A 26813-nucleotide genomic window follows, 5' to 3' on the forward strand; every position below is an offset into this window, starting at 1 on the left:
AGGGTGGACATGGAAATACATGCCGAGGAATTTTGCATAATGCTCCGTGCCTCTCGGTGAAACCAGGAAGAGGGGGAAACCAGGGAGCATCGGGGCTGTGCTTTTGCTCACCTCTAGTAGCTGCAGCCAAATCCTCCTGCACCGAGGATCCTTCCTCCCTTCTGGACCCTGTTTGGTGGTCCCAGGGAGGATCCTGGCCCCTAGGGAACCACGGCTGCAGTGGAAGGAGAGGCAGCCAAACTACAGATCCCAGCATCCCCCGGCAGGCAGTACCTGCAGCAGTCCCTGCGTGCCTGGAGGGGGTTGAGGATGAGGATGGAAGGCGGGGAAGAAATGCAGGGCGCCGTGGGGCTGCGCTGCAGCTGGGACATCCCAGCCCCAGCTGGCACCCAGGCCAAGTGGGTGAGGCTCAATGTGGGGGGCACCGTCTTCCTCACCACCAGGCAGACCCTGTGCCGGGAGCAGAAATCTTTCCTCTGTCGCTTGTGCCAGGGCGAGGAGCTGCAGTCGGACCGGGTAAGGCAGCTGGGTCGCCTCCTGCACCGTGCCCCTGCACTGAGCACGGGGAGGGCAGGAGGGCTGGCTGGATGGATGCAGGGATGGAGCCAGACCCCGACAGCAGCAGGAGTAACCCTTTCCAAATGCCTTACCCGTAGCACAGCACCCCATTTCCCTGCCTGGCAAAAAGCGAGGCCATCTCTGCTCCAGCCCTGCTCCCCTGCTGCTCTATCACCCCAATCCTCTGGGTTTACCTCCCAGCTGCACCTGCCTGACTCAGCCTTGCGCCCTGTAAGGCCTCACACTAGGCCTCACACACAGCTACAGGAGGAGCCTGAGGTCTGGTTTTTTGGCATTCTCAGCTGGGTTGGTCCATGTTGAAATAAATATGCTGGGCAGCATAATGCAGGAGTTAAGGTCCAAGCAGGGCTGACGTGACTATGGTCTCTCCATTGTATATCTCAGGAGAGTGAATTGCAGGTGTTCATTCCACGGGGATAAAACCTTTAGAAAGTCAGAGATCCACCAAAACTTAAAAATCTGTGGCTCATTACCCCAAACCCTGTGGTGCTGTGGTGAACTTGCTCTCCCCCTCACCTGTGGGTGCAGGACAGGATGTCCCCCTGCCCGGCTGTGGCTTTGCACGGTGCCTGGCTGTTGTCCTATGCAAATGCTTCTGTGTGCATGTGCTTTGGGATCCATATGCTTTGGATCATCTCACAAGGGGGTGGTGTCTGCTTCAGCTGGAGAACTTTGCTATGTGCACTCTCTAACTGATCATACCAGAGAGGAGCTAAAGTGAGGGCCCATGGTTTCCAAGGAGTTTTATAAAAGTTAACATTTTTACTTGGCTGTGTATTTAATTCTAGTCTGGAGCATTAGAGGGTTGGTGACACATTTACCATCCATTTTTTCACCGCATGGTCTATCTCTGTTGCTAGGATGAGACTGGTGCATACCTAATAGACCGGGACCCCACTTACTTTGGACCCATCCTGAATTTCCTCCGTCATGGGAAGCTGGTCCTGGATAAAGATATGGCAGAAGAGGGTGAGTCTTGGAGCTCAGAAACTTCCCACTTAATGTGGCGGAGGCAGCCAGAGCACTGGACTTGGCCTTCTTCTCTCTCGTTGTCCTTCTGAAGGTTGGTGTGGGGCACTTAAGCGGGTCTTCACTGCAGCTCTTGGAAAACATACCAGTAATTCCTTGACTAAAGGGGTTTGGAGCATCCTGCACGTGTTGCAGCTTTGTGACTGTTAGTTGAGGAGAGGTGTCACTGAGACAGAAGTAGGCAAGGTTTACCAGCATCAATAAACTGTTTTATTGCCTATTCCTTGTAGACTTTCCTGATCAGGCTTTGTGACTGAGCTTTCTGTTAATGCCTGTTTCTAATTTGGATCGAAAACCCAGAAGACCAAACAGACCAGGCTTGTCTCTTCTACTGACTAATAAAAACCATCATTCATCAGCGATATGTGATGCATGCTGCTAGTGCTCTGTTGGGTTGTGGACTGCAGCAATTCCAGCGGAGCAAGCCAGACAAACCAATCCCTCATGTAATGTTGACAGGGAGTCGAATAGGATAACTCAGTAACATCGTCATGGTGTTACGAGCCAATGATCCCCAATGCCTCGTTATTTTTTTGGATGTTTGGGTCTAACAAGCAGCCAATTTCAAAGGCAGGCTGTGCTGTCCATCCCTTGCCAACCACAGTTTCTGCAGGTTCATTAGCCTTCTTGTCCCTCTCTCTTACATATTTTTACCAAGGAATGTTTTCTTCAGAATCATTTCATGAGTTATAATTCAAAAAGAAAATATTTATAAGCAATGGTACAGAATTGTAATCAACGTGATTCAGAGATGTTTCCTGCTTGTAATCCTCAGGTCAGACAGAGTTCAGCCACAGCTTTTAGCACCAGATCTGAAGTGTTAACAGGAGTCCTGTTCACAGCTTAACGTTGCCTTTTGTTCCTGCTCAGGCAGACTGGCATAAAACTAACCCATTAGAGGGTTCATGGCTGAATGAGGTAACTCTGAAGGGTCTCAGTGCTCAGAGAAGGATCAATCCCTCCACCTGCATTGTCTGCATATTGGTTTGGAGTCATGTAAATGTTGGTTCCTAGCCTCCTTCTCCTCAATGACCCACTGGGACCCCACCTCCCTTTCTCTGACGGCTTGTTAGCAAACAGGAGAGTCTCGGGAGAGCTGATGGCTGCAGGCACTGTGCAGAAAACAAAACAAAACAATTCTCTGTTTACCTGCTTTAAGATGAAGCACAGGTGAGAGAGCCAAAGATTGTCTGAAGTCTTATGGAGCTGCAAGGTGGGTGCAACTCTAACTGGTTGGGGGGTGGAAAGATGGGATTTTCTAGGATCTTTTGCTGATAAGGTCTCTGTGTTTCTCTGCCTTCCAAAGAGGGCCTAAACAAGGTGATAACTAGTGGTCATTGAAAGAAGTTGGAGTCTACAGTTATTCTTGGCCAGTAATCTCAGACTCCCAGGGAAAGCCTTTCCTTTCCTGGAAATGTATTACCAGGCCTTGGCACCAACCCTCATTGGCAATGCCTGTTTCTGTCGTAGCAGACAGTGCAAAGAAATTGGGGTGAGCAGCAGGAGCACAATGCAGAGAGACAGCGCTCAATTCTCTGCAGTAAAGGTTTCAATCAACAGGAGCTTGTTGAACTCCTGAGTGAGGCTGGAGTGTCAATTCTTTCAAGGGACATGACCTTGGGAAGCGTCCCAAGAGTTGATCTTTAGCCAGCCAAAAAGACTGGCTGTTAGATTTCTTATTTGTTTCTCTATCGCTCTTTCTTAGGGGTGCTCGAAGAAGCAGAGTTCTATAACATTGGCCCTTTAATCCGAATAATTAAGGATCGACTGGAGGAGAAGGACTACACAGTGACTCAGGTACAGCAGGAATTGGCAAGTAGTAGGTGAATGGATAGTAGGTGAAGGGGGAGATGCTGAAAGGGAAAAGCAAGTTAAACGGGAGAGCAGGCTAGGGAGAGGCAGCAAGGAAAGAAGCAACTAATTAAGAGTTTATGTGCTAATCTCTGCATAGCAAAACCTTGCTTGGGGACTGGCTAACACCAATTTAGTCGCAATAAACAAGTTACAGGCTTGTTTTACAGCTCCAGAGGTAAAGCTGGGTGTGGTCCCTGAAACTAAATTAGCTCCTCTAGCTCCTGGAAGAAGCCAGCTAGTTGCAGGGAGTCCTGAGAGTGTAATCGCAGTGAAGAGTGTGAGGATACTTACAAAATCTGAGGGAGGAGGTGGAGGGATGTCTGTGGAAGAGTTAAACACAGAAAACGAGGCAGAAGGAATCAATCCTGTGGCGCAATCATACCCTGTCTTGGCCAATAGCCTTTTTAAAACTGTCTTCTGGGAGTGTTGACTGACGTCTCACTATTCATCGTGTCCGCCTCAGGTTGTGAGCCTCCAGCAACGCAATCGCTTTGTGCTCGCAAAGCCCCATAGGCATTTGTGGCATGTGTAATGACAAATGCAACCTCCCTGTCAGAACGAGCCCAGTATCTTCTGAGGACACTGCAGGAAACTCTCAGCTCAGTCCCTCTTCTCCAAAAGTGATACCATTATTCTTGCTTCCCAAAACAGTGTAGTACAGCATAGCACATCGCGGTGGTTTCCAGCTCCCTCTTTAACCTGGGATGTGAGGAGGAGGACAGCTCTGTAAAAGAGGGTTGCTTCCACTTCCTTCTGCAGGTGGGCAGCAGCCTTTAGCATTTATCCTCTCTCAACATGCTTCTCCGTGATTTTGCTGTCAGGTGCCTCCTAAACATGTCTACCGTGTGCTGCAGTGCCAGGAAGAGGAGCTCACTCAGATGGTTTCCACTATGTCAGATGGATGGCGCTTTGAACAGGTATGGAGAGGGCAGAGGAGAGGGGCAAGCAGTTATCTTCTGGAGTAAGGACCACAGATACCATGCAGTCTGCAGACTTCTCTGTCTGAGAATATTGGGTCAGTTGCTGATGGTGCTGTCACAATTTCTGTCTCACCTCTTCTGTAGAAGCTTAGGGGATGCTGTGTGAGGTTAAGCTGTTTTGCGTCCTGTCTGACTCCACTCCTTATTCTCTGTGCTGCCTCAGTTATGAGGCCTTTCTACTGGGGGTATGGTCTGTGCTGCATGGTGGGTTTTCTCCCTTGCTCCCCAGCTGAAGTGGAAGCTTGCAGCAACATGTGCTTGTTATCATTGCTCTCGTCTTCTCTAGCTTGTGAACATTGGCTCATCCTACAGCTATGGCAATGAGGATCAGTCCGAGTTCCTGTGTGTGGTCTCCAAGGAGCTGTACAACTCCCCCAACGGCCTGAGCTCCGAGCCTAGCCACAAAGCCAAGGTGAGACCATTCGCTGGGGCCTTGCTCCTGTTCCCTATGAGACCATTTGCCCTGGTTCACTCCCTCTTCCTTCCTCTCTCCACCATGAGCGTGGGGCACCTCAGTGGTGAAGTGCAGGGGCTTCTCCCGGTGTTCAGCACCACGGGATTACGCGTGTGGCCCAAAAGAAGGAATGTGTGTGCTGTGAGTGGTGGCGTCTGGATGCGTGTGGCAAATGGCTTTACCAAATGACCCTGGCATTTCTCATGCTACTTTGACATCCCCCTCATGCCTCCTCATGCCCATGCTCTGCGTGTCGCTGCCATTAGGCTGTGATTTCCTGAAAGGTTTCACAGCATTCTCTTTTATTTATTTATTTATTTATTTATTTATTTATTTATTTATTTATTTATTTATTTATTATTCTTTTTGCTGAGTCCCAGCCTAAGGGCCTGAGGAGTTCGCCTGCTCTGCTTTTGAGGGAAGGACAGGAACGTGTGGCAGTGCATGGCATCCTGCAGACACCTAGGATGTGGGAAGGAGTGCTAGTGGCTGGTGGCAGCTGCTGGGCAGCGGGACTGTAGCATTTATAAGGGTGTTAGATAGCCCTGACATAATGCTCCAGAGGAAAACAAATCTTTTTTTTTTTTTTTCTTCCTGACCCAGAGCTATCCTGTCTGTGGGGAATGGTCCCTTTTTATCCCAGAACTGTGACCATAGCTCTATGCCCTTGTGTGTCAGAACTGCCACGGCTCATCTTGCAAGTGTCTCCACTCTTTCTTCCCTTTGTCCTGCATGCTGGGCCGCAGAGCACAGAGGAGGACCTGGAGGAGGAAGAGCAGGAGGTGGAGGAGGAGGCAGAGGCAGAAGGAGAAGCAGAGGAGAAAGGTGCAGCAAATCCTTGAGGACAATGATAGAAATAACCCCCCCAAGCGTAGACTCGTCCACCTGTCTGGTGAGAACTCGCAGCTAGCAGCAGGGAAGGACTAGGGCAGGTGTGGGGTGGAGGGGAAGTCCTCCCAGGGAGCAGGAGTCTCTCTGGAGATAAAGCCCACAGGGGAGAGCCGTTCCCTTGGCTGCTGCTTCGTGTTTGTAACTGTTTGGTTTATTCATGGTTATATTTTTATTTGCAGACCGTCCATGTATTCGGGAGTCCACTAAACTCTTTCTTCCTCCGGATCCTCCCTCCTGCTCCCCTCCGTGCCCATCTCTGCACTGTCACCTGCCTGGGACACCATACCCCACTCCCCAGCCTCCAGCATCCCTCCCTCTGCTCTCTTCACCCCTCACAGCCTCTCCCCAGCAGCCCAGGTTCCCCGCCTCCCCTCCCAAACCTGAGGGCCTGTGTACTCCCTGCTCAGGGCCTGTCTTTCTCCACTCCTCACTTTTCCTCCTCTGCAGGTACGTTAAACCTATCTGCATTCTCACACCCTGCCCGTCTGAGCTCTGCATGAGTGACTCACACCCTCCCCTCGTGTGGGTACAGCCCCAGGTTGTAGAGCTTGGGAAGGAGGAGAAGCAGGGGGAGGTTGAATCATTCCTAAGGTGGCTTTTCCAATTCTCACGTGTCGTCACCGGCCGAGCAGACTGTACAGCTCTGGACTGGAGGCTCTGGCAGCAGGAGGGAGGGAGGATGCAGCTGGGAGAAGCCAAGAGGGCTGGGAACGAATGCAAAGCAGGCAGGGGTGCCACAGGGGGATGCCTGCCATGTGGCTGCCTGCCACGCATGCCAGATCGCTTCTCCTGCCTGCCGTCCTGCAGCTCCTTTGCCAGAGAGAGAGCGGTTTGCAGGAGGCAGGCTGCGATATTCCCCTCCTGGCACTTCCCTGGGCTTTTCCCCCACTGCCTCTGCCAGGGTGACAGCGCAGTGACAGAGGGTGGTGAAAGCAGAGCGGGTGCTGTGGGTCCCCCCTCCAGATGTTCCTGCAGCTGTGTGTGAGAGGCACCTCTGTGCTCTGCCTCCTGCTGAGGCAGGCTTCCCCAGCAGTGTGTGAGCCTGGGCACAGAGAGCTTTTCAAAGGAGTCCTCTCTCTAGCTGATAAACTTGGCTCTCTTGTTGAACTGCTGGTGCTCGGTGCCGTTTTCCATCCTGATGGAGGGCACTGGTTAGCTGGGTGCCATTTCTCACTCCCTCTGCTCAAGAGCCTCCTTGTCCATGGCTGTGGGATCTGAGTGTTACTCTCTTAAAAGTTGGTCTATGTTAATCACAGAGAATTTCCTTCCTTCTTCTTTTTCCCCTCACCTTCACTCCTCTTATTTCTTTTTTTCCCCTCTGTTTTCATTTCCTCTGTCATGTGCCCTTTCCATTTTCCTCATTCTTGCTCTCCCCTCCATGCTCAATTGCTTTTTTCTGCCTTTGATCTGGTGTTTCTCTTTCTCATTCCCTAGCTGTTACAAGCCAGAGGCCTGAGGATGTGATCCCGACACTCCACTCCAGCCTTTTAATTTCTGGTTTATATTTTTATTTTTGTACGGTACTGTACGACAGCCCCTTGCACCCCCATCCCCCCTGCACTCTCCAGATGCAGCCATCGATTTTTACAAACTCACCTCTGCCTTGTAGTAGGGCAGATGCTCCAAGGAGAGCCTGGGCTGCTGCAGGGGCTGGAGCCCCCTCGCACGCCTGGCAGACTGTCTTTCCTTAATGTCACAGTGGCCCCTGCTGGGGACAGCAGTGATCAGCCACTGCAGAACTTTGCTCCCCTTCCCAAACAACACCTGGCTGGGGCTGGGGCCCAGATGTGGTGGCATCTGCAGCAGGACCGCTCCTTGCCCATTCCCTGCTGCGGGCAGCTGGTCTGGGCTTGTGCCCAGAGGGTGAATACGGAGCCACTGCCTTTTTCTGGGCCACCTGCACTGCTTGTGGGGTTGTCCCTGTGCTGGGTGTCACCTCGCTGGTGCCTTGCTCCCTGTCCCCCAAAGCAGCCCTGTGCCAGAGGGGTGAGAGGAGACAGGCATAGTGTCCGGGTACCCGTGGGGAACATGCTGGCACCTGATGTAGGGTCTTCTAGGATGAGGACATCCCTGCCTCAAGGAGCAGGGTGCTCGTTTCACCGCTGTCTCTGAGGACGCTGGGTTGTAGCTCCTAAATAAAACTCACACTTTCTTCCTCCTTGCCGCCTCTCATTTCAAGTGGTAGAAATTTGATGCTGGTAGAAAGGGGGGTAGGGAATGGAGAAGAGGAGCTCGGATTCATCAACCGGAGCCACCAGAAGCTTCTTGTGCTGGGCCTGCCTTCTGGGCGTCGGAGATATCTCCTGCTGCATCTGTGCTGCATCCCCACTGTGTGCAGATGGGGCTGTAGAGTAGGTTTACTTATTGGTATCTGCACCCCTGAATCTCAACAATAAGTGAGGATGACTTATCTAGCTGGCAGGTTGACCCTCCTGTACCTGGGACACAGCTGAGAAGGAGAGCAGGGCTGTGGGAACTTTTACCAGTTGCCAGTGCCAGGATTGATGTTTGGTCAAAAAGATCCAAACCCCAGAAGAATTTGTAACAGAATAAGGCAAACTAGAGCAAAAAAAAAAAAAAATCCAAAATAATTGTATTTCTAATTCCAAGTGACTTTTTATATATATGCACATATGTATACATACTTATGCACACACACACATATATATATGCATATCTTTGGTAAAAAAACAAAAAACAAAAAACAAAAAACAAAACCCCTAGCAGTTACTATCTAAAGCACTGTGCCCTTACGCCTTCTCCTTCATCTCATGGCTTATTACTTCAGGAGATGGAAGCAGATGAACAATCCCTCATATTACAGGCATTCAGAAGGGCTGAGGGAAGGGGCCAGGAGGCTGCTTTAATGTTTTTTACTGAGGGGCCGGGGTCTTCTGAGGGGTCCAGGAGCAGCAGCAGAGCTTGGTGCTCCTGGTGCTCGGGGCGTGATGCTGGGCTCGTGCCTGGGAGGCAGTGAGACATGAAGAGTTGCCTGGCTGAGCTGAGCAGCACATGCCGGCTAAGAAAAGAAGCAATTAGGGAGATGGAAGAGGAGGAGTGATGGGAGGGGAGGGGGGGAAGGAGGATGAGCAGTAAGAAGGAAGAGGGAGGCTGATTGATTTCACAGTTACTGGAATCTCTAACTACATCAGTCACATTTTCGTTGCAGCATAAGACTGTGGCTGAGTCACATGGTTCATGGAAAGTTCAGCTCCCCTCATTCCTGCACTTAGAAACCATCAGCTTGGGACCCTCCCCCCAAGAATTTTGGATAGATGGCCCAAAACCACCTTGGGATGTTCCCTCGGGAAGCGCTGAAGGGGGAAGAGGGTCTGCCTGCTTTCCTCTACAGTTCCCACCGTCAAATTTTTTATTTTTTTACCCTGCTCAGAAGAGCATCCTGGGTCTGACAACATCCCACACAGAAACTCTTTTCTCTGCGAGGCAAGCGAGCAAGGTCAGGAACGAGTGCCGTTGTGCGCGTAGGTCTGATGGGCAGAGGGCAGAGATGCACTTTTCTCAGCTCATGGTTTGGTTCATCCAGCCCAGCACTTGGGTGATCCTGGTGTACACTCCGTAGGAATTTGGACGTGCGCACCCCATTCCCCAGCTGACCAAACCAGCCAGGAACCACCTGCCGCTGGGCTCCTCGCAGGCCAGTGGACCTCCAGAATCACCCTAGAGAAAGGGAAGGAAAAATGGGGTGATGGTGATCCACCAGCGTACCCTGCTGGGTGTTTTCACTGGCTTCTGGAGTACACAGATTCATGTATCCCCTCAACTCATGTCTGGGACATCTGCACTTAAACCTTAGGCAGATGTCAAAAACTGTCTCCTGTGCAAACATCTGACCCATTGCTGCATTCCTTCATCACGCCAATTCCTCTCCTTTAGCAACTCCCAGGAAGCTGGCAGCTCTATTACCTCCTTCTGCTCCAGGAGGCATTTGCAGATACACGGAGAGCAAGGAAGCTGGTGGAATTTAAGTGGATATCCTGAGGGATGGGAGATAGAGGAATTGCTGGAGATTGATTGACTGTAATGAAGGAACAGAGTGGTTACTGTGCTTGACAGATGCTAATGAGAACGAGGGGGGAAGAGACTGATGTAGGCATGTGACTTGGGAGTGGGAGGTAAGGAGTGGAGAATGGGCTGGAATGAGAAGTTTATGTGTATTTGTACCCCGTCTGAGGCAAAGATGCCGTGAAGAATTTGCCCTGGGAGCTGTTTTTGCCATTTAGATCAGAGGAAGGATCGAGGAGTCAGGTATTTTATGGTCTTTTCACCCTTATTTCAGGCTACGGAGTGCATTCGGGAGGCCTGGGACACCCGTGGTAGCCCACCCTGCTCCCACAACCCCTCTGTCACCTGGCAGGCGTCTTTCTTGCCCTTGTGGTACCCAGCACAGAGCATCCTTGGAGAAATCATGTAGTGGTAGGCCTCGCTGCAGATGTCCTGCTGGATGATCTGCACGTCCACCTTCTGCAGGACATTGCTGATGTGCCCTGGGGGGTAGAGCACCAAGAGCAGCGCCGGTGAGCAATGGTGGAACTTCCCAGTGTTTACCCTGATCCCCCAGCCCATGCCCATCTCACTGCATGCTGAAAGCTGCCACCTGAATCCCTATTCTGCTGTCTGCTGGCATCACAGTCTGACTTTCATCAAAGTGCTTCACCTGCATGACAGGAGCAACGTTACCCTGCAGTCCCTTTCCCTTTCAGGATGTGTGGTAGGCACTTCAGCCTTTAGGAAGAGGAGGATTCTCCAGCTTCTGGAATGTCAGCATTTGGATTCGCATCTCATCAAAATAGAGGTTAAGCTCATCTGGCAAACTATGCAAACCCTGGAGTGTCCAGGGTTTGGACACTATGCCCAAAAAACAAAGGAGGTGAAGGAGACTTGATCCTTTGCAGTCAACAAAACCCTATTCTACCTACCCCACACCAGAATCTCTATTTCCACCTTGGCTCTGCTCCAGTGGGACACCAGCAAAGATGTTGCACCTACCTCCTTCCTTAAGGGCTCCCCAGCCAGTGATCCAGCAGTGAAGGCCGGGCTCAAAGAGGTGGGAAGGGGCAGGCAAGCAGATGGGCTGGATGAAGGGCGAGGTGATGACGGGATGGTCCAGCTGGAGCAGGGCCACATCATAATCATGGCTGTCCTCCTCGTAGTAGGGGTGGAGGAAGAGACGGATCACCTTGAAGGACACCTCTGTGTGGCTGCTGGTGTTCTGGAAATATTTGCCCAAGTAAACAGTCCAGATGGAGGGGGAAGCCAGTCTGTAGGATGCAGCAGAGAAGATAACTCATCACATGAACAGGGAAGGATGGGAAGAGCCTTGCTGCTTTTGTCATGCTCTTTTAAGGGGTGTCGTGATGGACAATCATCTCCCTTTGAAGGTTTTTTTTTGGTTTGGTTACTAATTTCAAGAAGTTGGTTGGGATATTTCTTTGATGCCTTGACATGCCTTTACAGGGGGATCAGCTTTGGGCAGGCACTCATACACATAGGCAACTTGATCTTCTATCTTTATTTTCCTTAGAAAAGCTAAAAGGTATGCGTAGTTTAGACATATAAGTGGAGCTGGACATGTGCAAATGACTACGACAGAGCAGAGAGCAAGGACTGAACTGGAGAAGCAGAGCTGCAAGAAGGAGACTTGGGGAAGGGTACCTAGATCTGAGAAACTAAGAGAGCATGACAGCCTTTTACAGAAGCAGGATTTAAAGCTGGAGACAGCCTAGTGAGGTGACACAGGAGAAAAGAACAGCCAGCGTAGACCCTTTCTCCAGAAGGGAAGGGGCAAAGGGCCTCCGCCTGGACCAGAGGAGGAGGAAGCAAGAAGAAGGATGTTTTTAGGCTCAGAGTCCTGACCACCTCATACATTACGCATGTTGTTTTCCCCGAGATTGCCTCTCTGGCTGCAAAAAGCTCCCTGGTTTACTTTCCTTACTCCTGTCCATCCCGCTCCGCTCTCCACTTACCTCTCATCCTGGAAGCAGTGTGCGGCTGAGACCACCCAGCGGTCCGCAATGAGCGTTCCCCCACAGATGTGGCGCCCCCGAACCTGCAGGCTGGCCTGCCAGGGCCATTCCCCTTCCACAGAGTTAGCACCACCCACGATCCTGCTGAGAGGGGCTTGCAGCCCGCAGTCTGAGGAGGAGGAGGAGGAGACACAGCAGGTGCTTCAGTAGGGGAAGGGAACATGTTGTGCCTGCCCTTCCTTTCCTGCTTCACTGGCTGAAGAGTTTGACCTCTACTCCCTCAAACCTTTGCCCTCCCCAGATGCTGTACGTATTCTCCAGGACAGGTCTAGGGAGCACCTCTCCAAGCACATATTCCCTCACTGATGCCTGCACAGCCATGCCCTTCCTCCTGGGGATGCCTTTGGGGCAGTGCCCTGTCTGTGCTAGCTACCATCCAGTCAGGGGAAACCTCCCCAGCCTTTTGCTGCCCGTGGAAACTCCAGAAACATCAAGCAGGGCAATCAAAACACATATTGTCTCCCTGCCAGTACCACGGGTGGTTTCCCTGCTAGTACCACGGGTGGTTTCCCTGGCTGGAGCTTTGTAGGATGGCATCACTTCACGTAAGCCAGCACAGCAGTCCAAAGGGCAGCCTGTGGGTAGGACCTGGCCTGTGAGACGTGTCTGCCTGGCCTGATGCCTCTGCCTGAAGGAGACGGGGAGCATCTGGTCAGGGAGCAGGCAGCTCCTCTTCACAGCTCAGCCAGGAGAGCAGGACGGAGCAATGGCACTGGGGGGAGCAGGACAAGGTGGGCCGAGGGAGGGAGGATGCTTATATTGGGGTGGCAGGGGTGAGAACAACCTGGAGCTAGGTGGCACCCTGAACCTGCCTGGCTGAGGGGTGAGCGAGCATTTCCTCACCGCAGCGCTCCTCGTCCGACAGGTCCCTGCAGTCCGCCATGGTGTCACACCGGGGGTTGGGTTTCTTCACGCAGGTCCCGTCATCACAGCGGTGGGTGAAAGGACCACAGGGGACCCCTGTGAAGACGAAGGGAAGCTGGGGCTGAGGAAAGGCGCCAGGTTGTAGGTACGGCCTGAAGTCTTTTGAGAGAGGGAAGAAAGCAACGCAGAGCTTGGGGGAACTACATAAAACACGACAGAATTTCCTGAATAAGGCACAAAATGAGCAAATGCTGTGGGCAGGCCTGGAAGGCCAGCTCCCAGCTGGTGCCCTTATCTCACCGGAGGGAGGCACGCTACCAGCAGACGTGGTTTGAGAGCAGAGCAAGGCATTTGTCAGCCCCCCCCAAACCCTCCCTACCTTCACTGCACTGCTCCTCATCGGTCCCGTTGGCACAGTCCCGCTGCTGGTTGCAGACCCGGCTGAACTCAATGCAGGTGCTGTCCTCTCGGCACTGGAACTTTGCAGGGCACACTGCAAGGAGGGGTGGGGGGAAGCAGCCAGCACTTAGATGCACAGGATGCTGTGACTGCCTTGCCTTGCCTTGAATTGCCAGCTTCACCTCAGATCTGCCTCAGCACTATGGACTTGCCTTGTGCTCCCCGGACTCTGTGCTGACCCTGGTTACCCTCACCAAACCCTATTCTGCTTACCCTGCTTACATCCTACAGGATTGCATCCTGGCTAGAGTTCCTCCTGCCTTGCTCTCACCCTCAGCTCAGGGGTCACCTTCCCCTACAGAGCAGCTTCTCTTGCTCTGATAGCTGAGTCCTGAACCCTGATGGATTCCTTGATGTCTACGATCGCTGGTAGCTGCCCAAGACAGGGACAAGCCTAAGGTGCCTGCCCATCTTAGTTTGATTTCTGATTATACATTTTCATAGCAGGAACTGTCCCTTCGCTCTGTGTTTGTGTCCAAACATGATGGACCAGGCATTTTCTTACTGCAATGACTATAATTGCTTTGGTAATTAGTGCGAGGCGTCCAGATGATTAAAGCCACATGAAAGTCTGAGGCAATGTGAGCAGGACAGGCAGGGGAAATGGGCTGACTGAAACTTTCTGAAGTTCAGCAAAGGGAAGTGCTGAGCCCTGCACCTGAGAAGGAACAACCCCACGCACAGGAACAGGCTGGGGGCTGCCCAGCTGGGAGGCAGCTTTACAGAAAAGGGGCTGGAGGTGCTGGGGGATGGATGTTGAACAAGAGGAGAATCAGATGTCTTGTCTGAGCCTAGATAGGTCTTCCGACGAGAATGGGGTTTTGTAGGAGCTCTGGGAGGCAGGGAGGGGGACACAGTGCTCTGACAGCAGAGGGGGCTGTAGGCCAGGGCTGAGGTTGGTTGGCAGGGCAGGGTGGTGGGAAAGCAAGGTTTTGGACAGCATGGGCAGGGGATTCTTTCAGGCTGTCCGGAGCTCTTGGGGCAGGGGATTCTTTCAGGCTGTCCGGAGCTCTTGGTGCAGGGATATTTGGGGGTTCTTGAGGGAAGACTGCACTGTGCACAAGAGGAAGAAGTGCTGCTCCTCTTCCAGAGCAGGCTGAAGCCACTTGGCAGCGAGAAGAGGCGTTTGTGATTCAGAGATTTAATCTCCCTGAGGGGGAGGCAGGGGCCACGTGGATCCTCCCCAATCTCTCCCTACCTTTGGAAGAGCAAGGAGCCGCGTCCTGCCAGGACCAGGGACCGGTGGGGAGAACAGATCACTCACCGCAATTTCTCTCATCCAGCCCATTGGGGCAATCTTTGATCCCGTCACAGGCCGGGACGCACAAGCCATTCACCGAACACAGGAACTCGCCGGGACAGGCTGTGAAACCACCAGATCGTAGTTAGTCCCCGGTGACTGGAAACCTTGCAGCACAGCACCGCAGCTTGAAAGTGGAGCATGGAGCTGCACACCTTCCTGACCGCACACGAGCCGCAGCAGTTCGCAGGAGGCACTCAGTAAAGTCCCCAAAGTTTGCCAGATCACCCACCTGCCTGGCACGCTCTGCCTCTGCCCTAGCTCTGTTTTGTGACTCCTGAGCGCTGCAGCGAAACAGAAGTAGGTTCTTGGGGATTAAAACGTGGTCAGGGCCGTGGAGGGGCTGTTGTAACGTGTTGCCAGGTGCACGTATTCAGGGACAAGTGTGGGTTACAGCACCCACGCAGGAGGGAGCTGGAGAAACCTTGGGAAGGTTTCTCCGTATTTACATATGTGCATACGCGTATTTGTGTGTGGTTCTGTCTCTCACTTGCACAGGTTCCAAGGTGAGCAGGAAACAGCTCTCTCTGTGAGCTTTTGTGATTGAAACAAGAGTCACTTCAAGTCAGAAATAGTCTCCCATTGAAATCCCAAGGCCAGTCCGTGCTGAGGGGTGAGCCTGTAGGCAGTTTTCTGAAGCTGGGCCTTGGCACAAGGGTGCTCTAGGAGGCAGGAACACTTGTGCAGAAGCAGCTTTGGATGTAAATACCTCTTCTTTTGGGGATATGAGTGGTGTGTGTGGTGTTGTGTCCAAGCATGTGTCTGAAGGGCAGTTGGCACCTCAGGCTCATGGGATGTGCCTGGTGTTTCTCCTAACACAATCCTAGCACACAGGAGGCCGCAGGTAGGCATCTGGGACCCCCCCACACCCCACCAAAGAGCAGGGAGGAGGCCTGGACGTACGGTCAGATAGGTTGTACAGGCTGTAAGCTGCCTGCACGCCAGGGCCCGTTAAGGAGATCTGCGAGGTGAAGGTGATGGTGATATCGGCAGAGGACGTGACTGGGATCCTCTCGGCATAGGCTTGCAGGGTCCGCAGACCACACAACCTGAGGAGCAAACAGAGGTGGGATGTCCTGGGCGGCGAGGGAGAAGAAGACAGCAAAGTGGGGCAGGGGGATTCTGTGGGGCTGGAGAAGGTGGGAAAGAGACCACAAAGACTGGGTATGGAGGGGTGTTGAGGGGGTAGCCAGTACAGCAAGATGCCTTCAGTGTGGCATAAGATTACACAGGAGCAATGGGAAAAAGCTGTGATGTTAACCCACGTCCAGTCTACATGAATGCTGTGATGGGAATTGATACAGAGAGAGGGGAAACCAAATAACTGGGGACAACAGGGCATAATTAGGCTTTACGAATGAGATGGAAACAGTCTATACATATTTTCACCCATTTCTGCCCTCATTACTCCAGAGCGACCCTACTATCTTTGGACATTTCCCATTTTAGGGCAAATGCTGAATTCAGGCCATGCAAAACAACTCAGTTCTTATCTTTCATAAGAAATCATGTTGTAGAAACTGTGGCTCTGACAGTTCAAGAGAGGAAGGTAAGGAGAGAAAAGGTGAAAATCCTAAGCCAGGGGAAGATAATTTTCAGTAGCTTCTCGTTCAGATCTTTCAGAAGAAAATAAATTACCACTGCAGGAGCAGTGGATAGGAAGTTAATGAGATGTGCTGGGGGAGGTTTTGGAGAGAAGGGAGCAAGTTTGCAGTAACTCTGAGGAAAAAAAAGGGTCCATCTTAACTCAGAGCCTGCTTTGAGGAGATAAAAGTGTGGCAGCTGCGTCTCCTCTGCACCTAGACGGTGGTGGGCAGCAGCCCCAGCAATGTATGGAGGCTGATTTTGGGAAGTCCCGCAGGGGGAAGTGGCTCTAGTCAAAGCAGGAGGATCTGGAGCTTGGCGGAGGATCTGTACGGAGGTGGATGCGAGGCAACGGCACACGCAGATATTATTGCAGAGGTGGTGACAGGCAGATTTGCAAACACAAGAGACGTGGGAGGACACCAAGGTTACACACACAGGAGAAAATTAGGAAGCCTGATGCAAACAGCAAGACAGAGAAGGCAGGCTGGTATCTCGGAGCAAATTTATAAGAAATGTGCTCCCTAGGGAGCCTGTGAATGAGAGAGGCTAAAAAAGAAGTAGACAAGCAAGAGGTGCCAGCCCTGACAGTGACCACTAAGTAGGGCAGTGGGATTTCCCTCTTCGGACGTGGTGGCTAAACGGAGCAGGGGATATGCAGAGGTTTTATCCCAGTTCAGGAATGGGAATTGAGAGACAGAAACCAGGACCCCAGCAATACCCACCTTCTGTTCTGAATTATCCACTGGCCTTGGGTACAGGGCAGGTCTTGCTTCTGTCTGCTGAGCGCGTAGGCGTCGAACCACAGGGTGACCCCATAGCCAAGGGAGGGGACCTGCAGGAGAGGGGGTCCAGAGCAGAGTGGAGATGGCATCCACAGAGTGGGTGAGTGCTGCAGCTCACCCCATGCAACAGAAATGAACAGGGTAGATGTGAAGGGGAGAGGTACTAATTCACATATTTCAGGCCAGAAGGAAGGACTATCTAAACTGGGCCCATGCTTTAAAACAGGGTGGCTCTGCCACTTGTCTTAAAACACGGTAATTTCAAGTAAACTGGTTCTGCTTTGAAGAACTCCTCTGGAGCCAAGACTTCAGATTCTGCCTCAGTTATGGCATCTCTGCTCTGGCATGTAGTATGAGACTGCTTTGGCTTTAGAAAGACCCATTAAATGGAGGCTAGGCAGGCTTCTACCCTCTCTTTGCTTCTCATGATGATCTGATTGAGAGTGCTGGCCGAGCGCTGTGCCCCGCGTTAATGCGGGGAGTGCCACCCAGGGAGGGGTGGCACTTCAGGGAGGAGGTGGATGCTTCGGTGGGAGCTGGCTCTTACCATCATGTGCCAGGTGCACTGCGTGTTGGGCGAGTAGTAACTGGGGTAGTGTGGGGTGCTGATCTTCCCCTGCAGCTCCAGGCCTTCCCGCAGGGTTATGTTCACTTCGCAGGCTGTAAATACAGACATTCAAAGCCCCGACACCTTTCAGCTCAACCTCAGCCTGGGGATACCGTGTACTTATCCCGTTGTAGCAGGGGATAAAAGGGGCTCTAAGACCTAATGCTAATGGTCACTGGGATGTTCCACCATTCCCCTTCAAGGGACCATTTCTACCTGGCAAGACTTTTAGCTTCCTCTTCTTGTCCACAGAAGGGTGATGGTAATGTATTTTGCTGCTTTATCTTATACCGAATTGACCTCTAGCAGTGATGTTGTAGGAGATAACCTGTGTCCATCCTGTACTTATGGCTGCCCCAATCCAGCCTTCCTCACCTTTGAGGGGCACCGCCTGTGCTGTGAGGATGAAGGGGTCATAGTAGCTGTACATGGCTTTCTTCCACACGATGGACATGACGGGGCCTGATGAAAGGACTTCCACCACAGGCTCCTGCCGGCTGCAGCCGTAGATCCTGAGGGGAAAGAGAGAACAAAGGAGTGGGAGTGAAGCAAGCCACAAACAAATGAAAGAGAGGAATGAAAAAAGAGAAAAAAAAAAAAATAATAATAAAAAAAGCAGTGGAGGATTGCGTTATCCAAAGAACATTCCTGTTGTGAGACACCAACTGAACCAAATAAAGAGCCACCAGAGACACAGCTCGTGCTGCTGTAATCTATCAGACTGCAGGGCTGGCTGTGTGATATCCCACATCAGTGACTTCAGCTCATCAGTGAGAGGCAGGTTTTGCATCAAAGAGAATTTCCTCTGATGTAGTCTAACACCTTCCCCTGCTGTGGTGGTGTGCCATCCTGCCTGGGTTCCCCACTGTGATCGCCCTGCTCAGGAGCTACCTACGAGGTGATGAGGTGTTTCTCCAGGGGCCCAGCTGCATCATACATAGCCAGGCGGTCCCTGCAGTCCGGGAGAGTCCACTCCAAGTGTAGCTTGATCATGTAGCCCTTGAGGCCGTGGAGGTGCCAAAGACAACTGGAAGCCAGGTAGTCAGGGCCCTCCAGCGTTAGGATGTCGTCCTCCTGGACGTAGCTGTATCTGTAGCAACCTGAACGCAGGGGAAAGATAGGAGGATTTAAACCTCAGGGTGATGTAAACTGAGGGAAAATGGGGCTTAGGGGTGGCTGTAAGGGAAATTAAGATATGGGATTGCCAGTTGGGATACCAGTGTAAGCCCTATTTCAGGGTTAGGCTGAATCATCCCAGTGATCTCAGTCTACTTTCACACGCATCTCAGTGATACCAGTCATGTCTTACTGGTGTCACTGAGATTCATGTGAAAGTACATGGTGCACGTGGAAGAAACCCCCTCCATATCTCTGTAATAACTGGTCTCTCTCTCTTGGTTAAGCCCATACTGTCTCAGGAGTTAAACATCAGCACAACACAGTTATATTCCATCGGCTTCATTTTCTTTTTAATTTCTTTCTCCTCTCACCACCATATTCTTCCCAGCCTTATATCCCCCTTGTATGGTTTCCAGCCTTCAGCAGCTGTCTAGCCCACGGTTTTTGAGTAAAAATCAACTTAAAGGTGACTTTCTAATAGCATATCTATTGCTACAGCACTTGCAGCACTGCCCAAAATTATTAAAAACACCTTCAAACATCACTAGGATAATACACTTACAATGGCTTATACCGCATCCAGTGCAGAGCGATGGAGGGAAACCCTCAGCCTCTCTCAATAGGTTTTCTGGGGCCCAGAATTGGCACTGTGGCATCACTACACCAAGACTTTACAAAGGTGGCTGCATTGCTCTTGGGAGCTGGTATTTCTGCATAGTTGTATGCTACCAGAGCTGCTCAGAGCACTCCACCATGTAGTGGCTTCACGCAGTTTGGATGTGGCCATGGGCATTTTTGCTAAGCAGTGGTGTTGTTGCTCCCTTGCTATGGCTTTCTTCTCCCCTTCCCAGGATTTGCAGCTCCAGGAAGCCAAACAAAACCTGTCCCCGGTGAAAATCCCTCCCACAAAGTAATAAACTCAAAAGGAAAAGAAAAGATGGCCTACCCAGAGTGGATTTCAGCACTACTATGTCTTTCACACTGGATTCTGTTAGAAAGGAAATATATAAAGGAAGATAAACAAAAAGTGGTGGTAACTGACTGCTAGCATGGCAGGTGACGACGCCCTTCCTATGTAGGTGACCCCCTTAAAATCTTGGTGTGGGGCACTCTCCAGGCACTTATCTTTCTGGTCTCAGGGGCCTGTTTCAGTCATGCTTTTCTCATCCCATCCCACAGGGAAACCTCTCTGGCCTCAGTTTCAAATCCAACAGCCTCAATTCATTCCTTCCAGACCAACACAGGCTTCTCTGCATCTTCTCCTTTGCCCATTACCCAATGCTCCTCAAGGGCACCTTCCCCTTCCCACCAGGGCTGGACATTGCCTCAGGACGCCATTCCCCTTCCCTGGCAGCCACACCACAGGGCACAGACCTAACCCAGAGTCTTCACCTTGCTCTTTGAGTTCAAATAACCCTTCACTGAAAAGCATGGGAGCTTATCAAGGTGGGAAAGGAGGCCTCCTTTGATGACAATTGGTTGATAGCTACTAAATAGCCTACAGAGTCCACCTTTGGGTAAGGCAGATGCAGAGAGAGCCACCAGCAAGGGCTACAAATCTGCACACAGTAGAGCCCATGGACAGTGCTTTTAGGAGCTGGGCCTTGCTCCAGCCTCCCAGCTGAACTGGGAGCAGCCAAAGATGAGGTGCTACTGGGAATAATTGCCAAAACTAAAGGCGCCGTGAGGTCAGCTGGGTGTGAGAGCTGCTGCTGGGGGCTTGCCTAGGGCAGGCCTTTGCTCTGTTGTGGCCCCGAAGCAGAGCGTGCAATTCTGCAGGGACAGCTCTGCAGCTTTGTCATGGTAAAAACAGATGTTGTGGAAAGGAGGATCCTGCCAGAACAAAGCTGGAGAAGCTCCTTTGCTGTAGGGAAGGACATGGGGTATGCTGAACTGAGGTTACTTCTCTTTTGTGTGAAGGTAACAAAACTGAGTTCCTTCAATAAGAAGGAAGGAAATCCTAAAAGTCTTCAGGGGAAAATGGGAATCTAGTACCCTGGGGTGAGTGTACCTGTTAGTAAAAATAAAGCACCAGGGGGTGGAAAAATCTTCCTGAATTAGCCAGTGGTCTGCAGCTCCATGCATTACAGAAGACTGCAGAGAGATAATTCATATTTAGAGCTCAGCGGGTCAGCCAGTGAGTCTGTCAGAAGGCAATGAAGTGCTAATGACTTGCTATTAGCTGGCAATTTTTTTCACTCCACTATTACAGAGCAAATGAAGCCAGAGGTTAAGCCACTGGCGTGAGCTCATCCTGGCCCAGAAGTATAGTTTTTTTTTTTTTTTAATTTTTAAATTTTTTTTTATGCCACAGCTGCTAGACTGCTTCTGGTTGGAGAAGGAGGCAGGAAGGATGAGAGAAAGCAGAAGGAGCCAGAGAAACTACAACTGGTGTGTTAACTCCGAAATAGAAAGAAGCATGTTCTGCTCATGCAAATCTACCTGAAATGAATAAAACAGTGAAACAGATGCAAAGGGAATAAGAGGGTACTGGGAACAGCTAAAAGAATGGTAACATCATTTTTTATTTTTTTATGGATCACATTAGGAAGTGAATAAATAAATGGAAAATGCAAGATGGGCTGACTTTGAAGCATTTAGCATATTGTGTTATGACATTTTTCTTAAGAAAGTTGATTTAATTTGGCTGAACATAAGGTCTAGTACACTGGAAACAAATTATAAGCAGAAGTAAGTGACTAATGGTAAATGCAGGAGGAGAGCTCTTCATGGGGTGCTAATGCAGGTTCATACTGGATCTTAACACAAAGATCTGGATCATATCCACAAAATGATCTGTGAAATCATTTTAAGGAAATCAGATTTTGTTTGGAGACACCAAAAAAAATTACCTCCAACTCAAAACAGTTGTGACGTGCAGGGAAAGGTTAACGAAAATATGGGTGGGATATGTTAAAATAAGTTTCATCTTTGAAAAATGCAAGATAACGTCTGGGGAAAAAACTTGGAGATGTGGCATTTCACGGGAAGAAGAAACTTGGAAATGTGAGTCCTAGCAGGAGAGAGTAAAGGCAACATAGTTTAAAACCTCTGTGGTTTGCGGCTCTGAAGGAGGGATCAGATCAGGCTGAGAAGCTGTTTCATTATAAGGACTAAATGCAAATTCCACTGGATTTTGATGCACTGAATATAGACACATCCCCACGTCCTTTATCTAACACCTATTTTAGAGCAGTTCTATGGGGGCTTCTTTTTAAACAGGCTGTTATCTTTACTTTGGGAACTGATAAATAATGCTTAAAATCATATGTTAGGAAAACTGAAGTGGCAACAATGCTTTGTTTTGGAGTAAGGCTAGCAGTGACTTAAGTATGTTGACTTTGTTCTTCTCTGAATTGAGTAGACTGGAATAAGCTCCCAAAGGAAAGCAAGAAGCCTAACTGCTTGCTGATTTTGAGCTGAGCTGGTCAAAGCCATGACCTGTGTAAGTTATTAACACAAGCCAAGGCTGAGGGCAGAAGGAGAAGAAATGGGAAGTTGTTAACTAGTTGGTCATAGTCAGCTGTATCTCCGAGAATCTTTAATCCTTCAAAGGAATGATGCTATTTTTGAAACTTCTGTTCTCTGCGAGGAAGCAACACATGTAATTGCCCGTCTTGATCCTCATTTCTTCCCTGTCCTCTTCAGATTTCTCCTATCCCCTTCAGCAATGACTTCTAGCCACTTCTCATAATCTTTGTTTGGCACCCTGTAAACCTGGGGCCACGTCTGATGGCTCAGGCCACAGCTGAGCAGAGGGTACTTACCCAGCAGAACCAGCGAGTCTGGGTTGACCCTGTACTCTGCCTGGTAGGACAGGCTGCCTGAGATGTTGAAGCTGGCGGAGAGCTCTTGGTGGAGCATTGTGTTCACTCTCTCAGCCGTCATCTCCTTCTGCTTACTCTCAGGGATTTGGAGGGTAAACCAGAAGAAGAAGGTCAGAGCCCCCTCCCTAGCAGAGAAATAGCACATTAAATATCCTGTCTTCCTCTACAAGGAGTGTCAAACCCCACAGATTAATCCCCCGTTGTTTAGCCACAAGTCAGATACATCTGTGTGGACTCTCCAGTGATGATTATACGTGGTCAAACTAGTGTGATAATTAATCAAGACTGGCCTAATGAGTAGTCTCATTTCAGGTAGAAGTGACCTTTGGTTACTACTGACCAGAGGCTGAGATGAAACTCTCAAGACTTTTTTTTGTATCACCTCCCAGTGGTGACAAGGGGTTGATTTATGACTCAGTACCTTACCACAAGCCATTAATGCTGCGCAGGCTCAAGTGGCGGGGGGCTGTGGCTGGGAAAGCTCTGTTCAACCAGCTGGCAGAGAAAAATGGCTGGGGGAGGGGGAAGAGGTGTTGAAGCAAAACTTTGCTCGGTAAAAAAATAGAGGAAGAATTGCAAGTGAAACTTTTCTTTCCCGGGTAGAAAATGGAGTTACAGCAAAAATGGAATTTTCCTTAGCGAAAGGTCAAATTTAGGGGTGTAGTTTTTCATGGAAAAAAAAAATAAACAAATGTATACATCAGTTTGGAAGTTATTCCTGATTTCTCAGACTACTGTGATGACCTGCAAAGCTGAGTCCCATATCTGTCCCACTCCACTCTCATCCTGTTCCCAGGTGGACCACGCTTCTTGGCTGAAATACCTTATGCATGGTGCATTCTGGCCTCTGCCTTCTGGTGCCTAGAATCAGGCCATACAAATGACTTCCTTGAATTAGAGAAATTAATTTCCAGCTGCTTAGTTTCTACTGAGAATGCCAAGGCCAGATTTTTTTTTTTTTTTTTTTTCAGTTCTTCCCAATCGTTTTTCTTTCCTTGCTTGAACTTTTGTCTCTGTGAAAAAAATCTCAGTTTGGGGGTTTTGTGTTGACCTCAGATGAATTTGAATGTGAAAATATCCACAGCTTTGTCATACCGGAGCCGTTCTGGAAGCGTATTGCCCAGCCTAGCCTAGAGCTCATGGTTGGGTGTGCAGCTGTTTGTTGTGACCAAATTTCAGTGAAACGAAAGTACCGTGGACTGGAAACTTTCACGTACAGACAAGCAGAAATGCTGTGGGTGCTACTCACCCGAAGGCATAAACTGTGCTCGAGTTGTAATATCGACCCAGCTCTGTGGCACGAATGAGATCCTTCAGCTGCAACAAGAGTGTTGTCTGGTAACTATCGTGCAACGTTACAGTGACAAAGAACCTACAGCCAGCCCTACCCTTCATCCCTCCTGCTGTACAGACCCACCACGTCTGTCATTTGGATGAGGGTACCTGACCCCTTGCTCTGCTACTCACTGAACTGCCTCAGGGCCAGCTCTGGTCGTGGAATTGCCCTCACCATATTCTGGAGTTTAGCTGACTCCAACCAGAAGGCTCTGGACTCCACTTCCCCAAGGTCTGGGAAGTATTGGCGATTGAGGACCTGGAGGCTGCCGGAGTAAAACTGCAGGACAGATGGTTCCAGGTGCCATGGTCTGTAGTCTGCCAACAGAAGACACTAATGGATTACCTTGCTGATACGTAGGAGAGAGGGATTTGCCCAGATTTGCCCAGATTTGATCTGTAAATGTTGCCCAAAGACACAAATACTCATTGGGCTGGACATTGCCTTTACTTTACCCCATCCACCTCCTACACAGGGAAAAATGTGTTGATTTTTTACCTAGGAAATACCATGTTGCTGCAGCAGTTCCAGCCAGCAAAACAAAGACTATTCCAAGAGGCACATAGCGGCGGCAGTCACGTGAGGTAGTTGAGTTAGTCTCTGATCCATCTTTTGAGAGGGAGTTGGCATCTTCCTCCTGTTCCTCGGCCTCCATCTGGGGCATCTAGTGACACAGCACACCACGGTCAGGCTGGGTTTCATGCAGCCTTTTACATCCATCTCTGGAGGCGTGCTGTCAGCTCTGTGATCCTCTCCCCAGATCTATAGCCCTAAGAGGTCTGTGGGCTAACCATCAAAGACTTTGCTCAGTAGAAATGCGAGTTAAAATCCTATTTCAGTAGAAAACAGGCTTCCAGGACGCTGTCCTATCTGTCTATGCCTCCAGGGCATCTCCAGATTTTCAAAGACAATCCCCAGGTTTCGTTTGCTTCTGCCCAAAACACAAGTGAGTACAATAAGAAAATTCTCCATAGATAATGCTGTTGTTTTCTCAGTTGGGGAATGTTTTTTAAAACTGGTATTTTATTGACCTGGAGATCAATGCAAAATAAAATCAGTGCCCTCAAATGCACACAGAAGTTGCACGCAGCAGCCCCGGCCTGGGAGTCTGCAGTTGTACTTTGCCTGCTGTGCCACTTTGCTATCGGCCCCTCAAAGCAAACAAACTCCTGCTGTTCCCACCAGATTGCCTGTCCCAGGATGAAGCCCACACTGACCCTGACTCAGCAGCTGTGCAAGTGCAGGGGGAGCTCGCAAACCACAACCAGCCCTCCACCCGCCTCTGTTCCAGGGGACATCTTCTGTTTTCCCTCACCTTTCTTCTCCCTCGGGCTGCCTGTTTTGCTTTCTTCTGGCTGCGCCCCTTCTGCCAGCCCCAGATGCTGAAGATAAGGAAGAAGTGCCATCGCCCAAAGAGCCATCTTATCTCACCCACTGTCCTCAAAAGCTTTGTGTGTGTGGCTGGAGAGGGAACGGGATGTGAGCACATCCACGTGGGAGGGCACGGAGCTCCTGGGGAATGCCTGCCCCCTGCCTACATGCCTGTGGTGCCTGGGGGACGTGCTGTGGAGGTAGGAGGAGATGCTTGGCCTCACACCCCTTTTAGCCTGCGTGGGTGCCCTGGGACATTCACAGGACAGGGGTTGTTCAGCCTCCTTACTCTCCCACCTTTTACTGAGCCCCAAACCTTCCAGGCTGGCTTGCGGCACCGCAATGTGCTCACAGAACATAAGCACCAAGCGACTCGCTCCAGAAAATCAAACACAGCTCGGTGAACATCAACACTCCTACAAACGGCGTCACATCTGCTTCCTCTGGTGCACCCTTCCAGAGAGGCAGGAGCACCTCTCCACTACCATAGGATCCTTTCAGAAACAGCAGGCGTAAGCAAAGAACCGCAAACCGAGGGGCGGGGGGAAGGAGGGCAGGAAACAACAATAGAAGAACCTCTTTTTTTTTTTGAAGATTTAATTGTAGGCACTGGGGTTTCCCCCAGAGCTGCAGACCTACCTTTGAAACCTGCTGCCGCCTGTGAGGCCGGGCCCACACCCCCCACGCAAGCCCGCTTACACATGCATGGGGAGAGAGAGAGAGAGGAGGATATCTATTTACCCAAGCTCAAGGTCTCCTCAGCGATCAATAATTTGATGCCATGTCTCTTCAGCTTGGCCTTTGTCCCACACCGGTCTGCCGTGGTGGGTCAGCACACCCCGTACAATGGCTGGCTTTTTTTTTTTTTTTTTCCTGAAATGGAGATTTTGAAGGCTTGCAGGGGGAGAAGATCTGCAAGGGGGGAGCCTGGAAAAAGTCAGGCTAGGAGCACCTCCAGCTGTAGTGAGAACAACCCAGGAGGCTGGCGCAGGCAGCTTATGTTGTCCTCCCCAGGGGACGAGGAGTTGCTGAGCGACTGTTGTATGTCTTAGCCACCCTCCTTGGTCCCATTGGGTGTCAGCAGGCAGAGATCCTCAGCACAGGGATGGAGCAGCCCCTGGCTGACAGGCGTAGATGTCCTGAAGGAGGGAAGATGGAGCTAGACAGCGGGTCCAGATCCAGCAGCGGTCACACAGATGAAAGCAAATCACGGTGTCTGTCAGTCCTGACCTGCAACGCTCCCTCTGGTCTTCTTGGGCTCCTCACTGCTCACCCTCCTGACATGGGGCTCCCCACACTCGGTTGTGCCACCTTCCTGCAGCGTCTGCTGTCTTCTGTCCCCGGGTCCTCCCCACCTGCCTTGCTGCACTGCCTTCTGCTCACTGCCCCTTGGTTTTCACAGAAAGCAGCCGTGCTCCAGCCAGGACAAAGTAAATAGAGCTATCCTGTCAATAAAGCAGGGGGAGAGGACACACGGACTACTTTTGACCTGGGGCTGAGCTCCAGCCAGTGGGGTTGGTCTGGGGACAAGCTCATTTGGGCTCATTTTGGCAGCTGGGCAGGGAGTAGCTGCTCCCAGCTCCATCACCATTTCAGGTTTAATCTGGGACTCTAAGAAGACCAAAAGTTATTGCTGCAGTTACCTTGAGTAGGATTCTAGTAGAAAAATGTTAAATGTAGATGAAAAGCTTCAGCGTTTGACTGGGAACGTGTCGATGTGGTTATACTGA

At 50.7% G+C, this 26813-nt stretch overlaps 2 protein-coding genes across 9 annotated transcripts; one reads left to right on the forward strand and one right to left on the reverse strand.

Moving 5' to 3' along the window:
• On the forward strand, positions 1 to 7945 carry KCTD17 (potassium channel tetramerization domain containing 17). 6 transcript variants are annotated; one of them, XM_084512835.1, is made up of 8 exons: positions 59 to 516; positions 1440 to 1548; positions 3314 to 3405; positions 4284 to 4379; positions 4729 to 4854; positions 5643 to 5721; positions 5967 to 6234; positions 7222 to 7945. In XM_084512835.1, exons 1-8 carry the CDS (start codon positions 310 to 312, stop codon positions 7241 to 7243), a joined length of 999 nt encoding a protein of 332 aa, XP_084368961.1. In that variant the 5' UTR covers positions 59 to 309; the 3' UTR covers positions 7244 to 7945. The 6 variants fall into 6 exon arrangements, 4 of the variants coding, with proteins under 4 accessions (XP_084368963.1, XP_084368961.1, XP_084368960.1 ...); XM_084512834.1 differs by lacking the exon at positions 5643 to 5721 and having other exon boundaries at positions 60 to 516; XR_014690829.1 differs by lacking the exon at positions 5967 to 6234 and having other exon boundaries at positions 62 to 516; positions 5643 to 5788.
• On the reverse strand, positions 7499 to 26477 carry TMPRSS6 (transmembrane serine protease 6). 3 transcript variants are annotated; one of them, XM_084512806.1, is made up of 19 exons: positions 26314 to 26477; positions 25825 to 26222; positions 24211 to 24376; positions 23887 to 24029; positions 23626 to 23693; positions 22317 to 22501; positions 19496 to 19537; positions 18326 to 18530; positions 17806 to 17942; positions 17371 to 17483; positions 16764 to 16873; positions 15358 to 15503; positions 14419 to 14517; positions 13075 to 13188; positions 12675 to 12791; positions 11772 to 11940; positions 10795 to 11066; positions 10156 to 10292; positions 7499 to 9465 (listed from the first exon to the last, which is right to left on the reverse strand). In XM_084512806.1, exons 3-19 carry the CDS (start codon positions 24374 to 24376, stop codon positions 9307 to 9309), a joined length of 2382 nt encoding a protein of 793 aa, XP_084368932.1. In that variant the 5' UTR covers positions 25825 to 26222; positions 26314 to 26477; the 3' UTR covers positions 7499 to 9306. The 3 variants fall into 3 exon arrangements, with proteins under 3 accessions (XP_084368932.1, XP_084368931.1, XP_084368933.1); XM_084512805.1 differs by having other exon boundaries at positions 25825 to 26477; XM_084512807.1 differs by lacking the exons at positions 25825 to 26222; positions 26314 to 26477 and adding an exon at positions 25723 to 25778.
• Between the last annotated feature and the right edge of the window lie 336 nt (positions 26478 to 26813).

This window comes from Aythya ferina, assembly GCF_964211825.1.
Source record: "Aythya ferina genome assembly, chromosome: 1".
Classification (NCBI taxonomy): domain Eukaryota; kingdom Metazoa; phylum Chordata; class Aves; order Anseriformes; family Anatidae; genus Aythya; species Aythya ferina.